The 17667-nt window shown below is 36.8% G+C and overlaps 1 protein-coding gene across 1 annotated transcript; it reads left to right on the top strand.

Annotated features, from left to right (window-relative positions):
* The first annotated feature begins 10130 nt into the window (after positions 1-10130).
* On the top strand, positions 10131-13689 carry LOC149222899 (cysteine-rich receptor-like protein kinase 19). Its single transcript, XM_089385664.1, has 7 exons — positions 10131-11448; positions 11558-11695; positions 11793-11932; positions 12039-12249; positions 12367-12601; positions 12727-12877; positions 12981-13689. Exons 1-7 carry the CDS (start codon positions 10578-10580, stop codon positions 13359-13361), a joined length of 2127 nt encoding a protein of 708 aa, XP_089241790.1. The 5' UTR covers positions 10131-10577; the 3' UTR covers positions 13362-13689.
* Positions 13690-17667: the final 3978 nt, after the last annotated feature.

The following is a 17667-nucleotide window of genomic DNA, read 5'->3' as shown; positions in this document are numbered from 1 at the left end:
ATTGCATGTGTGATTGCCTAGTTGGTTTTGAGATGCATGGCCTTGCATGTTGGTATATGGTTCTCTTGTTATTGGTGGCATGGTTTTGTCGGGTTATGACAATGGTTTTCCTCCTTGCCTTTCCTTTTTTTAGGTAGCCATGGTGTGATGGGATTTCTTTTGCAGTTTTGAGCTTTGGAATTGCCGATCATTTCAGAATCCGGGGCAAAGGTGGTGTCAGGAAAATTCCCAGAGGCGTAGGAATCCCTTGACCGGTTTTGGCGAGATTCACTATAAAGCCTAAGGATGGTGTCTCGGTTTAGGGCCTAGTGATCTAGTGTGGATTATAGTAAAACCTGAGAAACAAGGAGACAAAATTTGCTCAAGGATAGTGATGGAGTCCGAAAGAATTCCAAGCTCGGTTTGGTTTTGTGATCTCGGTGTCGGTTTTGATGAGATCATTTGTTGAGGGTGGATGTGGTTTAACCTATGGATTCCCTTGGTTTTTTTTGGATTGGTTTATCCATGAGATCCCACATTCATGCTTGGAATATGGCACGTGGGTGACTAGATGAAAGAAATATTTGGTTCAACCATGTGTTATGAAACCAGCTCACAAAAAGATAGAAAAGATAGTTGAATGCCTTAGAATTTAGCCTCTTCGAGGGGGCAACCTCCTTTACATTACACAAATGAACAATTCTTGGATGATACAAATGACAATACCTCCTTTCTATATATAGGAGTGTAAGGAGTCATAATATAATCAGAGCCGACATAACAATAATAATGTAAGGGCACAATAATAACAATAGTGGGCTTCTATGGGGCACAATAGTAACAATATGGGGACTACATGGGTACAACAATATAATAAGGGGGCTGTGCTAATAACAATAAGGGGTTACACTAGTAGTATAGGGGCCTAACATGCCCCTCTCCTTCAAAAAGTGTTGTCCTCAACACTTGAGTAGTTCTTGATGCTTCTGTAGAATATTCTTGTCCTCCCATGTGGAATCTTCAGCGGGTAAGTTCTTCCACTTGATGAGATACTCTGAAATTGATCGATTTCGTAGCTGTCGGGTTCTTGTTTCTGTGACTACTCCAAGTTCCAATATGATTTTTCCTTACTCTTCAAGTTCTTGCAATATTGTTTGAATTGGGTTCTTCTGCAACTTTTGAATGAGTGGCCACACTTCTTCGTCCTTCTTCCATTCATCCCTTGCTTCATTTATCCAATCTGGTTGGATAATAGAAATAGCACAAAACAATGCTTCCACATCCTCATCTTTTCTTGAGAGTGCATCTGCAACAAAATTTTGCTTCCCTTTTCTATAGATGATGTCAAACTCATAACCCAATATATTTGTGACCCATTTTTTCTGTTCTTTTATAGATAATATTTGTTCTAAAAAGTATTTAAGACTATCATGATCCATTTTTACCTTGAACTGTCTTCCCATTTGGTAAGGTAGCCATTTCTTAAGTGCATGTAGTATTTCCAACATTTCCTTCTCATAAATAGCTTGCTTGAAATGTAGCAGTAAAAATACCCAATCACCTACATCAAAACATTTTTCACTACAATGTTGATCTACCTGTTGTTTCATTCGATTTTGCACCAAAGTAGCGCTATCCTTTAAAAGTTGGAGAACTTGTTGTTGATGCTCGATGTGATATTTCACTGCTTGAACCTTTTTCTTCTTGATATGTCCTTCTATCTTGAGAGTTTGAGGAGTGGTAATTTCTTCCAATGCTTTACAAGATATGGTCGGATTCATTTCTTGATGCTCGATGTGATCTTTCACTTCTTGAACATTTTTCTTCTTGATATGTCCTTCTATATTGATAGTTTGAGGAGTGGTAATTCCAGCCAATGTGTTACAAGATATGGTTGGATTCATTTCTTATTTCTTGATGTGATCTTTCACTTCTTGAACCTTTTTCTTTTTGATATGTCCTTCTATCTTGAGAGTTTGAGGAGTGGTAATTCTTGCCAATGCTTTACAAGATATGGTCAGATTCATTTATTCTTTCTCTGGGGTTGGTTCCTGGTGTATATACTCTTCTTTTTATGTTTCTTGATCCTTTTCTTCCTCCTCTTCATAATCTATGTAAAATAATTTCTTCTCATCACACTTACGACCTTTAGTGCATTTGCTATCACAATTGTAAAAAAGCCCTTTTTCTCTTTTCTCTTCCAATTGTTGTGGTGTAACCCTTGTAGGTTGTGGAAGGCTAGGAGAAACAACACTTCCATTAATATAGTTGTAAGGGGTAGACTTCCTTGTTGCCATAATTTTACTTTCCACTATGTAACAAAGCTCTTTTACTCTTTCCAATTGTTGTGGTGTTGCTCTAAAGAAGGTGTTGCTCTTTGTATCCTCGTAATGCGCTATCATTTCCTCCGTGAAAATTGACCACATAATAAATTGCTTATGAGAACAAAGCCCTTTATACCATAAAAATTGATCCGGTTCTAAATATGAAGATGCAATACATACCTTTTGTAACAGAAGTACACCATGTAGATCAAAATATTGCTCCATCTGAAGTATCCAATTTACTGGATCCTTGCCATCAAACTTCCTCATATCACCTTTTCTTGATTTTAGGAGCTCGATCTTGAAACGATTATAACTCTGTAATTTCCGTTCTTCTAGCTCTAAAATTGCGACCTGCATTATCCCTCTGTGTCTTCTTTCCAATGCCACCAGTCTGATCCAAATGGATTCTCCAAGGAAGAGTTATGCCAAATCTCCCACGATGACCTGATTGTAGACTAGTTCAGTGGAGCGAACTTGTACGACGTGCCACGTGTCACTGTTTCGACCTTTGGATCTGAAAAATGTATACAAAAAACTACAGTCTGTATTCTTTCTGTAACTTCTTATGAAATTTCAATCTGATGCTCGAAACAAAAGTTATGACGATTTTCCCAAGGTCACCTGTTTGGAATGTAATTCAGGAGTCTCCAAAAAGTCCAACTTCTTTAGATAATATCTCCGCCAATATAGTGCGAAAAGCTCTGAAATTCGGACCCGAGGTTCAGCGCGATTTCGTCTCAAATGGTTTTTTTGTTTCACTTCTGAAACATCGCAGAAAAAAAGTTATAGTGAAAATGCCACAATGGCCGATTTGGAGCAGCAAAACCCTAGAATCCAAAGCTCTGATACCAAATATTATGAAACCAGCTCACAAAAAGATAAAAAAGATAGTTGAATGCCTTAGAATTCAGCCTCTTCGAGGGGGCAACCTCCTTATCATTACATAAATGAACAATTCTTGGATGATACAAATGACAATACCTCCTTTCTATATATAGGAGTGTAAGGAGTCATAATATAATCAGAGCTGACATAACAATAATAATGTAAGGGCACAATAATAACAATAGTGGGCTTCTATGGGGCACAATAGTAACAATATGGGGACTACATGGGTACAACAATATAATAAGGGGGTTGTGCTAATAAAAATAAGGGGTTACACTAGTAGTATAGGGGCCTAACACCATGTCTATAGTTGGGTGGTACGTGGAAGTCCCAAACTTGGTCGGCTCTTGCCTATGTTTAATAAAAGCTAAGTTCTCTTGATTTTTTACTTGTTATTATGTGGCCTTAATAGTTATTATCTCATTGTTAGTTACATTGTTTAATGTTGGTTATAAGCATCGTTATGTGACTGGTTATAGTCATGGTTATTTCATGTATTTACTTGTAACTGAAAGAATAATGGATGCAAGACCTAATTGATGTTAAAACAGTTAAGGGAAGAGGGTGGTGATCCTTCTTGTCAAGTCTCATATGAGTTATCAATCATTTATGTTATGTATCCATTTCCTATAGATTGCATTGATGCCATGTGTTTGACAGAATGTCAGTCTTGGTTGGGGATGGTCAGGCCTAGTCTAAGAGCCAGTTTTTTATTTTTAAGTATTTTCATTATGTTAATTATGGATTCTGAAAGCTACATGGGTTTCTAGGTAGTGACTTGGATTATGGGCTTGAAAAGTGGCATAAATCCTGGAGTCGCAGGCACAGGTATGAGGAGAGAAGTCCTCAGATGCATGCATGCCTTGTTGTGCTAGCATCTGGAGCCTCCCAGATGCATCCTTGTCCATATCAAGGGAGTGTCCAATGGTTTAATGGTCTAAAAGCTAAGTGGGACCCAAGGGCTAGTCAGGGGATGGTTGGGAAGGCTTATGGGAGTCCTGTAGCAGGTATAGAAGGTTTGTGTTGTGCGTTTCCGTAGATTCCACTTCCTTAACTGACACATAGGGAGTCAAATCATATCATAGTAACTTCTCATCACAAATTTACCCTGGTTGGTCGGTTACTTGGGTAGATGTGGGAGGAGGGTGTTATAGAGGAATATTTTTTAATTCAAAGCACTTGTGAAATCTCTCAAATTAACACATCCTTATCTTCGAATAATGGAACATTTCATACATCAAAAATCATATTTGATCAACAAACTAGTTTCAACAATTGTCATCTTACCAATCATTTTCCTTCTAGTTTATCCAATGGTAGTTTTTGGTTTCCATTTGACTCATTTCCACATTTTTCAGATAACTGTCAAGGGTTTGGGGAACTTCAACATTTTTCAATGGTTATGTCAAGTCCCCACAATATTGATGAAGTATTTGAGTGAGATCAACTTATGTTTTCTTCACCTAATCTTTCTCATAGCACAAATCTGATAATTAAAGATCTTTGCAAAATTTTCAATCTGATTGTTTTTATGATCCAATCGCTATTTGGTTGGAGGAATCATATCTGACGAGTTCAATTGTTAACAATAAGTTCCAACGCTATCTTGAAATTAACATGTATGGATGTATGTTTGAAAGGTGTGTTCAAGATATTCATGTTCATCATCCTCTCCATTACGATAAGCCTACAGATTGGATAAAGCGAGCTTCTAAACCACACCTTTATACTTACAACCTTGACCTTCATTCTTATGTACAGGTAACTCAGGTAAACATATTTATTTGTGTACATTGTTTCATATGGTTATTAATTGTTCATCTCTTTTAAAATATTAGTTAGGAGCAGCTTTTGTGGTTGCATTGGAAATTTCACTTCACTTAGCCTTGACCTTCTAATTGGTTAGATTAGGAGTAGGTCCAGTTGCATTTTATCTTCTCTTCTTCATTGCATCGACCTTGCATTTTGTTCCTCATCTAGTTTTTGCTTTTGCATTTGTTTCTTTCTTTCTGTCTTGAACATTGCTTTTCATTTCAGTCTTAAATTTGGTCGCTTTCCCTTCGTTTTCTTTTCTTGTTGTGTCATGTCTATCCTTTCACGTTTTGCTTAATAAGATCATGCATGGAAACTGCTCTTGTTTGGCTCAAGATACAATGTGGAAAAGCTTTGAAAGGGTGATTGTGATGATGAACAATGCTTGGATAACATGTGATCCCATTCTTTTCTTTGGTTTACATATCTTTAAAATTCAATGATGTCTGGATGGAAAATATGATTCATTTTGAACGGAAAACCTTTAGTGGAACTATGAAGCCCGTATCTATTTTAGGATATGTATTCCTAACTAGGCCTTGTAAATGAATGATGTGCTCACCTGTCAACTCAATCGAGTAGAGAAGGGAAAGGAGAAAACTTAAAATGACCATATCAATTTCAGGTACCATTCAAATCCCTTATACAAGGAACAACCTCTCTTACTCGTTAAATAAGTTGGGATCCATTTTCCACCTCAATGCAACAAAAGTCTGAATAAATGCTAAAGTATATTGAAAAAATAAAATAAATAATGAAGAATAGAAATGCTTCTTGTGCAAAGAGGTGAACAAAACAACTTCGTTAGGGCGCTGAATAGGCCTGCTCGCAGCAAATCAATTCTTGTAACTCCTAAAGGTGACTTCGTCAGGGTACTGAACATGCTCACTGGCAGTGGAGAAACAACGAGGAAAGTTCTTAACTCTGAACATCAAAAGCTCATGTATACTCATTATCCTTCTCCTGTATCGAAACAATTGAGGTATGGCTAGTCTTATAAATGTGTTTAAAGTTGAGAAAGGGATAAAAGAGACAACATTTTTAATCGGGATAAGTGGTAAAGCTGGGGTGATCTACATGGTGAATCAATAATTCCTAAAATATTGAGACTTCGTGCTTAAATTTAGACTTAAACAAAGAAGTTGGAGTTCTTCCAACATGTCACCGAGTGTTGTCACTACGATAAACACCCTCTAAACTTTTTCCTACACTTGAATTTTGGAGACTCCTTGTGATATTATGATATGTCATCTCAAGTTGTTCATAGTCACTTCATGATCGATTGATTATTTTCTAAGTGTTCAAGTCTTTTGCTAAAATACTCTAAATGTTGAAACCACTTACTTACACATGCTTACCTTTTCATGCATTCATAAGCACACCCCATTTCTAGCAAGCCTAGCAACCAATGTCTACCCTTGAAGATAGAAATTGCGCAATGTTGGAAAGTAGTGCTTGCACAGTCCTTGGAAATAGTACCCACACAGTGCTTCTTAACAGTAATTGTGCAATCCTTAGTCACAAACATTGCGCAGTCCCTAAGGACAGTAATTACGCAATTGTTAGGGACAGTGACTGTGTAGTCTTTATGCACAATCAGTGCATAATTCCATTTGATAGTGAGAGTGCAATTCTTCTAGTCAGTGTTGTCACACCTCTTAGCAGTAGCCACCTCACTCTTGTCTGCTCTCCATGTATAAAGAGTCTAACTTAGAGCTCTTTCCACAATTATATTTCGCTTTCGAGCTATGTGCACTTTGGAAAATAAGCAACATTCTCTCAATCTTAGTTGCAACTGTACTATCATTTGGGTAAGTTTCTCAATCGATAATTTTGCACCCTTATATACATTACAATCGTATGACTCACAATGTCAACTTTCTTATTGCAAAGGTTGTTTGCATAATCTCTTATGTTGATAATTGAAACTAAGGAAAATCCCTAAGAATAATGGTGGTCGGGCCTATTATCCGAATGGGGATCCTACTCCAAAAAGTGTGAGGTCTAGTTCGGGCTTCATACCAAGGAGAACCCCTTTGTTGCAGATTTCCAGCACCATCAACAACTTAATCTTGAGAAGTTGAGGTGTCATTAGTTCTCTTATGTTGCTGTGAGCAATTCTACTTGTGGTTTGGTGCGTTCTTCCTGATGGATGATGTCTTTTGCTCCCTCCAAACATTGTTGGGTTTTCTGTTTTCCTCGGAATCAGAAAACCCTTTTGAGGAAGCGCATGCATTCTGAAGATGTCATGTTGTTGAAAAATTATGCATCTAAAAGTAGTGTTTTCATAGTCCAGTGGCTAAAGATACTCCTTTCCATCCCATTGAAGACAAGTTTTGTATGGGATTACCTCACTTAAATCCAGTTTCACACAAATGTGAATGAATGAGATGAATCCATTTCTCAATCTTTCACTCTCATTTTTGACAAAACGACCAAGTGTGTTTTCTATAGCTTCAAGGACGTCTAGCTAAATACAATGGAGGGGAAAGTTTGCGAGCCTTACCCAAACCAGAGTACCTTAGACTTCATGGACATGTGATTGAATTTTCGAAATCATGGTTTCAATGAAAGGCATACATGACCCTAGAACCAGGGTCTGAGGTCAAAAACCCTTTGCCTATGTTCAAGGTCTTTAAAAATAACTACAAAATAACCCTTGGAGTGAAAGAGAAATTCCATGTTCTGGTTATGATTTTAATGAACCCAAGCCCTTAGGGTGGAAGTCGGGAGCCAAAATCCTTTGAAACGACAAATAACCACACACTTTTGATGATCAAGAATATTAAGATGAGTAAGGGCCTTGTTCATCTGAAGCAAAGGAGTGACTGATGAATGCTCCACCACGAAAGCTTGTCCAAAAAGATCCGAGCTGGAACCTGGCTTAAGGGTGTCTTTAAATGACAGGTGATTGGATATCGAGAATACCCCTTTTCCTTTGGCTCCATCACACAATCATGCAATGAGGAAAAGCATTGAATCCTTTTTAGTGCCAAGTTTTTTAATATCCTCTATCATATTTACTTGTTTCCCCTAAAAAATGAGACACATCATGCCCTGTCGGGTTCTTGTCTTAGAGTTAATATCGTTAGCGAGAGAGGAAATGACTTCGCCCTCCCTGACCAAGAAGCAAAGGGTCTTCCCATAAAAATATCTAACAAAAATGGGGAAAGTATCAAGATCTAAAAAAATTGATTCCTGTTCACAGGGCCAACAACACAGGCCAGGACCCAAAGTAGATTGATGTGGAGGCCCAAAATCCATCTCAGATAAGCAGCTTGAATAGTTCAAACCCAACCCGGACATCTGATCTGGATGAGGGATTATGTCAGACAAGTTGCATGTGAACCCACATTGTTCATGAATAACTGGGGCAGATGTTTTGACGAACACTTTGCAGGTGAAATTCCCACAAAAATGATAATCTCTAATGGAAAAATTTGCAAGCCCAGTATTGTCTTTAAAAAAAATAAAAAATGAGCCACGAGGCACAAATCCATCCACTCTGGATCCTGCATAGCTTCTCTTTCGCAGTAACACCCTAAACCCAAGCAAAATCAGGGCCTGAGCAGAAAACCATGTCTCTTGCTTACAGATACAAAACTCTGCTCGACGAGATGCAACTTTGAGTCGCTCTAGGTTTTGAAGAGTAGGGGCAAGGTTAGTGGGGGAGACGCCAACAAATGACCTAAAGTTGAGTAAAACCCTTGCGGTCCTTATTGGTTCTTGCTTACAAATACAAAACTCCACTCAGTGAGATGCGACTTTGAGTCTAGTATTATAAAAAATTATTATAAATTTATTTTAACTTCAAATATATTGAGTGTTGGGAAGATCAAATTTCTGGAGATGTAAAGATTTTTTCAAATATTTTTTTTTTAAATTTTGATCTCTATTAACTGTTGTAACTATATAAAATTTTAATTAAATGGTTGGTAAACGTCTATAAACATCAGAATACTAATTCACTATACATCTTACATTGTCAAGATTTAAATCTTACATTGCCAAGATTTAAATAATCATAAAAATTAACTAAATTATAAATTTATTTTAAATTATTACATGTCCATAAATTTATATCTCTTATTTATAAGGCACATGTTTAGACTATATATAAATTGCTTACCACTACATGCTAATTGAATATCATTGTGAGTAATAATCTCCAACAATAAAAATATTTTAAAATATTATAATATTATGTAGAGATTAAATCCTTACCATCTATTTAATAATCAGTAATAATTAAATTAAAATTATAAATCCACATTACTATACACATAATCAATTTATATTAATTTAAAAACAAATTAAACCACGAAAATAGGTTTAACCAAATGAATATATAAAAAATTTAAGATGCAAAATGTGCAACAACAAATCCTACGGTGAAAACCTCTCTCAACATCCTGACCCTGAAAAGGTACAAATGTCGATTCTCTATTGGAGAGGAGCTGCTTCTTGCTGCGTGTGCAGAGTTTGAGAGGCTCACGATACGGGGAAGGGATTACATGCTTATTCACCGTGATTTTGGCCAACCACTCCAACTCTGAATTTTCAAAGGGTAACCAAATATTTAAATTTATTTAATAGTAGTTTATAATTTGCAAAAAGGTGAGACTATAGGTAAAAGTAGCCATTTTATTTTAAACTCTATTTAATATAGGTGGTTGAATGGCCTGGATGATCATTTTAAAATAATTTTAATAATTTTATTGAAAATAGTATTTAAATCATGTTTTTGAAAATAATAATAGATTCAGTATTATCTACAAATTTCTAAAAACATTTAAAATTTAACAACTTTAATTAAAATTTACAAAAATCTCTACTTAAATTTAAAATATTATTGAAATTTTCATGAATTTTAAGGCGAAGGAAAAAATTAGTCAATTATCATTATATAAACACATGTACAGAATTGATGTGAAACTGGAGGGGTATCACTTATCTTTAAAATCGATTGACGCGACACATCAACAACCTACGACTATTTTCAATGTTTAGAATAATGTATTTGTTTACCATATTTTAATGACACTATTAGTTGTAAATGTCAATAATTGATTCATTGTAATAATGCGGGCAGCGGTATCTAATTGACCAAGATAATGAAAACTTAACCTCCCTATATTTACAGAGAAACTACATCTATAACTTGCAATATGCCCTGCTCTGGTCTGGATACAGTTCACCTAAACTTATGTACCCAACCCGCCCGAATCAACCCCAATCTTCCACTGCAGACATTGAATTCAGTTCCAATTTCATACCTACCAAAGGCCGAATGGCCCGTTGAAGTTTATTGTCCGCGGATGTCGAAATAGTTTGGGAATTCCAATTCCAATTGAGTGTCCTAATTCAGGGTCTCTGTTAGTGAAAGGAAGCATATACTTCGTCAGAGCAATTTTGTTGATTTTGCAATCCTTGCCAAGTTGATAATTCCCAATCCCAATCCGCATCGGGCCATTGTTTCCCGTGTCTCAGTGACCTAACGCCACCAATTTTATAGCGCCCTGTAGCCATATTCATCAGAGTCCTTGACCTGACTTTCCCAGTTTTAAGATTATGGGAACTTTATATTCTGCTGATTCTTGCAAACAGGCCACTATTCTCTTTCATCTGATCGGCTTACTATTCATTAGCAGTTTTCCTTCGGTTATATCAGAGGTGCGATCATATAAATGCAATAATGCTTCTACTTACGCTGATGGAAGTACATTTTCCAGCAATTTGAATAGGGTCATGGGTAATCTAGTGAAGAATACCCCTCAAACAGGGTTCAACACTTCTTCCTATGGACAAAGCCCCAACAGAATCTATGGCCTCCTCCAGTGCACAGGTAACATATCTAAACAAGACTGTTCAATCTGTTCACAGCAAGCAAACGATAGTGTTCTACAACTTTGCGCAAACGATGTCGGCGGTCGAGTATGGATAGATAACTGCTTCGTGCGATACGAGAATTTTAACTTCATTTCGCAGGTAGAAGCCGATGGGCCTTTACTGGAGAATGTAAACGACATTAATACTGGCAACCTAAAGAGTTTTAGGGCCACTACATTAAATCTCCTTACCAACCTGTCATATAAGGCTTACAAATCCGCAAATAAAGGTTTCGCTGAAGGATCAGCTGCATATTCTTCTATTGGCACCGTTTACGGCCTAGTTCAGTGTTGGAGAGATCTATCCATCGCGGACTGCAAATCTTGTTTGCAAAGAGCAATTAATGGCGTCTACGATTGTTGCTCTATGAAGCAAGGAGCTCAAGCACTGTTTGGGAGCTGCACGGCCCGATATGAAATATACCCCTTCTTTGACGGCAGTACTGGAGGGAGTAGTGCTAGTCCACCTCCACCCTCCGCCTCCTCGGGGGCAAACCCTCCCACAGTTGCAGCCCACACTCCTCCGGCTAATGGAACTTCAGCCACCACGTCAAGTAATCTCTCTGCTACATCTAATTTTATGATTTGCCCCTTTCTGGTATTATACAGTTTGATTGCAATTTCAATTTCTGTAAATAACATATTGCATGATCTACTCTACAGAAGGTTCTTCTTCAAAAACGTTACCCATAATATTGGGGATCGTGGGAGGCGTGCTTCTAGCGTTAATGGTCTGTTTGTTTGCCATACGGAGGAGATTGAAATCGGCTATTTCAGCAAGGCCAGCAACCCAGAACGAAGGTAGAATCTGCAGTTTTGTCCTCTGTTTCGCACGACCAAACTTATGTTATCTCATGAAATTAGATTCTTATTCACTTTTAATTTTTGGTCTGCACAGAAACACATGAGAATGAACCAGAATCGACGCTACTGAGGCAGGAGCAAATTCTGTTCACCTTAGAAGATCTCATAGAAGCAACGGATAATTTTGATGGAACCAAGAAGCTTGGAGAGGGAGGGTTTGGCCCTGTATACAAGGTATGTATGCACTTATTATTACTATTTGTAACAGATGAAATTGCATGACTTCACCAAGACGAAGCGGGGTTTTCCCATGGGTTATCGATGGGGTTAATTCTTTCAGGGAATAACGAGAGACGGAAAAGAAATAGCAGTGAAGAAGTTGTCTGTAAGATCTGGACAGGGCAAACGAGAGTTTATGAATGAAGTAAAGCTTGTGGCCAATGTTCAACACAGAAATCTGGTAAAGCTGCTTGGGTGTTGTGCCGAGGGACCAGAGAGGTTGCTTGTCTACGAGTTTTTGCCCAACAAGAGTCTTGACACCTTTCTGTTTGGTAGGTCATTTTGGATTTTTTTTTTCATTGGGGAAAGAGGATAAATCTTTCATAAAATTTAATGAGATTGATAATTTAAAAGTTTTGAAATTTGGTATTCTTGAAATATGAATACAGATCCAGAGAAAAAGAGACGTCTTGATTGGCATACACGCTATAACATCATAATGGGAATAGCTCGTGGTCTTCTTTATCTTCACGAGGATTCACAGTTGCGAATCATTCATAGAGACATTAAACCAAACAACATTTTGCTGGACGAGGGATTGAATCCAAAGATAGCAGACTTTGGGTTAGCAAAACTCTTTCCTGAAGACGAGACTCATATCCAAACCAGAGTTGCAGGGACATAGTAGGAATATTTCCCTTTACCCTTTCCCTAATTCAATTTATGAACAATTCGCATTTATTCAATCGTCAGATTTAGGCACGTTAAACGCCCTACTTATTTGGAAAAAATTTGCTTGGAGTATGCAGTGGTTACATGGCGCCAGAGTATGCAATGAGGGGGCAATTATCTGTGAAGGTTGATGTGTATAGTTTTGGAGTGCTAGTCCTTGAGATTGTAAGTGCAAGGAAAAACAGTGACACAAATTTTCCCGATGAAATGGAAAGCCTATTAGAATGGGTAAGACTTCAATTCATGATTACTTTTTTGCATCAGCAACAGTGGTTGCAGACAAAGGAGATGTTAAGTGAGTATGCATTTGCCTTGGATGATTGTGATGCAGGCTTGGAGATTATACAAGCGAGGGTGTCTTCCAGATATGATAGATTCGACATTGGCGGAAACAATCAGACAAGAGCAAGCTTTAAGATGCATTCAGGTTGCGCTTCTATGCACGCAGGCTGATGCAGGCCTCCGTCCAATTATGTCTAATGTTATATTGATGATCTCCAGCGCTTCTGTGACACTAGCAAATCCAACAAAGCCCGCATTTGTGAAAAGTAGTGACAGTTCCCGTGGACGATCCACAGCTGGCAGCTCTAGCAGTGGGATTCACCAGTCACGGTCGTCTGCCACTGCATCATCTGTGTCGTCTGTCCATACACAGAGTCCTTTGGTTCCTTCCATAAATGATGTCACCATTAGTGAATTGGACGCTAGGTAGGCAGAAAATCATTACGGTTCATTGTAAATAAAGTGAGTTTCAGAGGATAACAGTATCTTAATGGATGTGAAAGTGGTGTTTCACCATCCAGTGTTTCTGCACATATTTCCATTACTAACATCATGTCATGGAATGCTGACATTCAAGATGAAGATTTTCCCAGGCCTTCGTTGATTAAATGAATCATGAATGGTAGATGGTACTGACACACATACTAAATCTCTTCATTGGCTAATGAATGAAATAACTCTTCAGGTAGACGTACGCAGTACAACTCTGAAAACAGAGATACTAAGGCGTTACGCCACATAATTGTGAGGATGGCAGTTTTTTTGGCCGGAATTGGTCAAAAATAAATTTCATAAATCAGAAGAATCGTTTCTTGGTCGAAATGGATTTAGTATTATCAAGAATTTCTGGGAATCCAGAGTTTTTGGGCCTGAACCTAAATTTTCAATAATTTCGGCCAGATTTTATCATAATTTTACCAAATTTTTTATTATTTTTCAAAGTAATTTATGGATTTTTTTACGAAGCAATTCTATTAAGTTATCAATCTAGATGCATGATGACATTGCTGGTTTTTCATTCACTTGGAAAACTTTTATGTAGGAAATTAATATAAATTTATACACTTTATAAAATTTGAAAAATAATTTAGATATTTTTTTTGGTTTAGTTTAATTTGTAATTTAGTTAAAATTTATAAGAATTACAAGTTTGAAACATAAACTTTTCACAAAATTTTTAATAATTAAACCACGCCTGAAATATAAGCAACGGGATTATCAGTAAGTTTTTTTGTTACTTGTTACCAAAATCAAGGCGGGCTCCATTGGACAAATATATGTTTTGTTGTACTTTGATATAAAATATGTATTGTATTTTCCTGCATAAAATATATTATTTTTTTATTTTTTGGTTGGTAAGTGTTTTCAGTTATCATGCTACCAGCGAAGTCTGAAACATTTTAATATTTTAAAATATCACTTATAGACTATGATGGTTATGATGAAATGTTTATTCTGGATACATTTTATAGATAATTTTGTACTTACACTATAAAGTATGATATATGTGTTGCATTTCCTTGCATAAAATATTATAATTTTTTTATTTGAAAGTGTTTTTGGTTATCATGCGGTCAACCTTTTTGATATTTTAGAATATTGCTAGTATATAGGTTATGATTGTTGTGGTCAAATGTTTCTTCCGGAACCATTTTATACATAATTTTGTAATTTAACTATAAAATATAATATAGGTGTTGTATTTCTGGCATAAAATATTTATATTTTTTATTTGTAAGTGTTGTGTACAGAGTTTATAGGAAAAGTCTTTTTCGAATCTATTTTATGAATAATTTTGTAAATGAAAAGATTAATTAATGAATTTTTATTATATTTTAAATATTTTAATTATTTTTATATTTATGGTAATTTAATAAAAATTAAAATTTTATTGATAAATAATATGTACAATTTTAATATGAAATAGAGTGGGTGGTTATTTTAATTTCACAAGAAAATTGAGTTTGACACAAATCAAAGTAATTTATCCATTAATCAATATCAAAAGTGGGTGTAAAACTAGAGTGTTTGTTTATGTCAAAACAACTAGTAAAGTGATAAAGTCAACCCAGAAAGAATTACTCCTTGAACATAAACATTCTAAATAGTAATCATGCTAACTACCAAAAGCAATTAATCATGGTTGTGGGAGTCTCTCTTCCACATGTAGTTATAGGATTAACATCAATGGCCTCTATAGGTTTCCACCCATTAGTGGGAGGATTGGGGAGCTTGCACCCCTCCAAAATCACTAATGTTATTGTCAGGAACTACTTGCCCATCTGTAAGGGTTCAATATTCCAAGTAAATACTCTCTGTTAGCTTCCAAACTTAGTTGACCTACGTTATCTTAAGGCTCAGTACAAGTAGAGTTGTGATGCAAGGCAATAGATTTGGACACATCAAGCCTAGCGACATGTTTTTCAAGTTTAGAGAGTATGAAAATGAGGCAGGAAAAAAAAAAAAAAAAACTCCAGATGTTCTTTTTCATAGGTCCAAAAAGGAAGAAAATAATACCCAAGAGAACCTCTTACCCATGTTCGATTAAGGTATTCTTTTTTCGTAAGTAGTATATCTCAGTCCGGAATAGGGTTAAACTTATATTGAGTAAACATTTTTTCATATTTTGGGAGTCTAAAAAGAGCTAAAAGAGGACTTTTCTTGGAGGAACGAGTGGTATAAATGGATAGTAACTGGTTTCGGTCATTATGGAATTACTCAAAACACACAAAGGTCAAGAGGTTGGCTAATAAAACCACTCATCATAGATGTGCCCCAGGAAAGGAGAAGAACCAAGTGAAAGCGTATGATCGACCAAGCAAATGGTCATGATGGAATTAGAAAACCAAGGCTCATCTAGGAAAAACAAGTTGATAAAAATGGCAATCACGCAGGATAAAATGAGAATGGTTTCATTTTTACACAAGCTTGGAACATGGGAAACTGTGCTTGAAATTACTTGAAGATGGTTTCATTTTTTCACAAGATTGAAACATGAGAAAAACTATGCTTGAGAGTGGTTTCACTTTTACACAAGCTTGAAACAGAGAAAAACTATGCTTGAAATAAGTTGGCATGCCCCTAGCATAATGACTCAATCTAAGGTACATGCCCCCCCACGCTTCATTTCATTGACCTAAGTAGACAATTGGTTGCTAACAGGTGGATGGAATGAAGGTTCATTTATGAGATCAAGTGAAAGACTCGATTGGGAATTTATGAGATCTAATAAAAGACTCGAATTAGAAGGAGGTCTGTTTCATTTTTTAACAAGCTTGACACATGAAAATAACTATGCTTAAGGGAACTTGTTTCATTTTTTAACGAGCTTGACACAAGAAAAAGAACTATGCTCCATGACCCTTGTTTCATTTTTTAAGGAGCTTGACACAAGAAAAGGAACTCTGCTCCTCGCACCTTATTTCATTTTTTAACGAGCTTGACACAAGAAAAAGAACTATGCTCTGATACCTTGTTTCATTTTTTAATGAGCTTGACACAAAATAAAGAACTCTGCTTACACACGTTTCATTTTTTAACGAGCTTGAAACAAGAAAATGCACTGTGATTAGGACCTTGATCATGACCTATAGAAGGCCATGGCTTCCAAGAGGTTCTCATTAGATGGAAGAACAATGCTTTGAAAGGGATAGATATCAAAGGATCCAATGGAAAGATCGGGCTCCAATGCCCCCAATAAATGATTCGCCATATCACCTACTGGATATAAGTCCAAAGAAGTTGAGAAGACAGTGAAAGGCTCATCTTCATTAGCAGGTATGTGAATGGGATATGTTTCCACATAATTAACTTGTGGTGGGGATGATACCACTTGTATATACAGAGCATTTAGGGAAGCTGGTTGATTGGGAGTCAAATTAGGACCAACGAACGAAAGTTGCTCAATAGTAACGATTCATCCTTCATGTGGGAAACACATTACACGAAAGAGTGAATAGACAAGAGCCCCCATGAAATAAACATAGGCACGCCGAAGGAGTAAATTAAAATCCAAAGGGCCTTGGACTACCATCGCATCGATATAGATAGTCTTTCCTCCCAAAGTAATAAGCAACTGAGGAAGGATCCCTAACGGCTGACTTGTTCCTCTGTTAAAAGCCAATAGATTCTCGGTAATGGGCACAAGTTGTGGAGAACCTAAAGCTTGTCAAGTAGTTGATGATAGAATACTAACAGATACACCTTCATCTATGATTGTGCTAGGTAAGACAACATTATAAGCCTGTACTATGATCTGGGAGGGCACGTAAGAAGGAATACGATATCCTGCCAATCGACTCTAATCAAAGGAAGTGACCATGCTACTTGGAGGGGGTGTTGTGGGAACAGGAGAACTGCCCCCTTGTGTTATGGGAATGGGAGAAATGCTCTCCAGTGTTGTGGGAATGGGAGTATTTCCCCCTTGTGTCGTGGGAACATGAGAACTATCCCCGAGTTCATTCGAACCTGAAGAAACGAGAAGAAATTGAGTAGTATGAAGTTCACTCTCTACAGGAAAGGTACAATCAACTAAAGGTGGAATTGAGTCAACTATTTTCTCAACCAATGGTTGGTCAAGAACGGACTCATGGGACTCACATTCAGAGAGAGTAGGATTGACTGGAGATGGATTCTGATCAACCACTTCATCAACTAGTGGAGGATTGGGAGAAATATTTCGATAACCAACCAAAAGACGAGGTTGAGAAGATGTAAGGTTTTCCAACACTTTTGAG

This window comes from Pinus tabuliformis, chromosome Q (genome assembly GCF_031772625.1).
Source record: "Pinus tabuliformis cultivar Carrire ecotype Pingquan chromosome Q, CPIR1, whole genome shotgun sequence".
Lineage (NCBI taxonomy): Eukaryota > Viridiplantae > Streptophyta > Pinopsida > Pinales > Pinaceae > Pinus > Pinus tabuliformis.
The sequence above is the reverse complement of the archived record's forward strand: the minus strand, read 5'-3'. Positions and strand labels throughout refer to the sequence as shown.

Excerpts from the sequence above, each read along its gene's own strand:
- LOC149222899 (XM_089385664.1), top strand. The coding sequence starts at position 10,578 with ATGGGAACTTTATATTCTGCTGATTCTTGCAAACAGGCCACTATTCTC. Across the intron at positions 11,449-11,557 it reads AACTTCAGCCACCACGTCAA|AAGGTTCTTCTTCAAAAACG; the intron begins GTAATCTCTCTG and ends TCTACTCTACAG. Across the intron at positions 12,602-12,726 it reads ACCAGAGTTGCAGGGACATA|TGGTTACATGGCGCCAGAGT; the intron begins GTAGGAATATTT and ends TGGAGTATGCAG.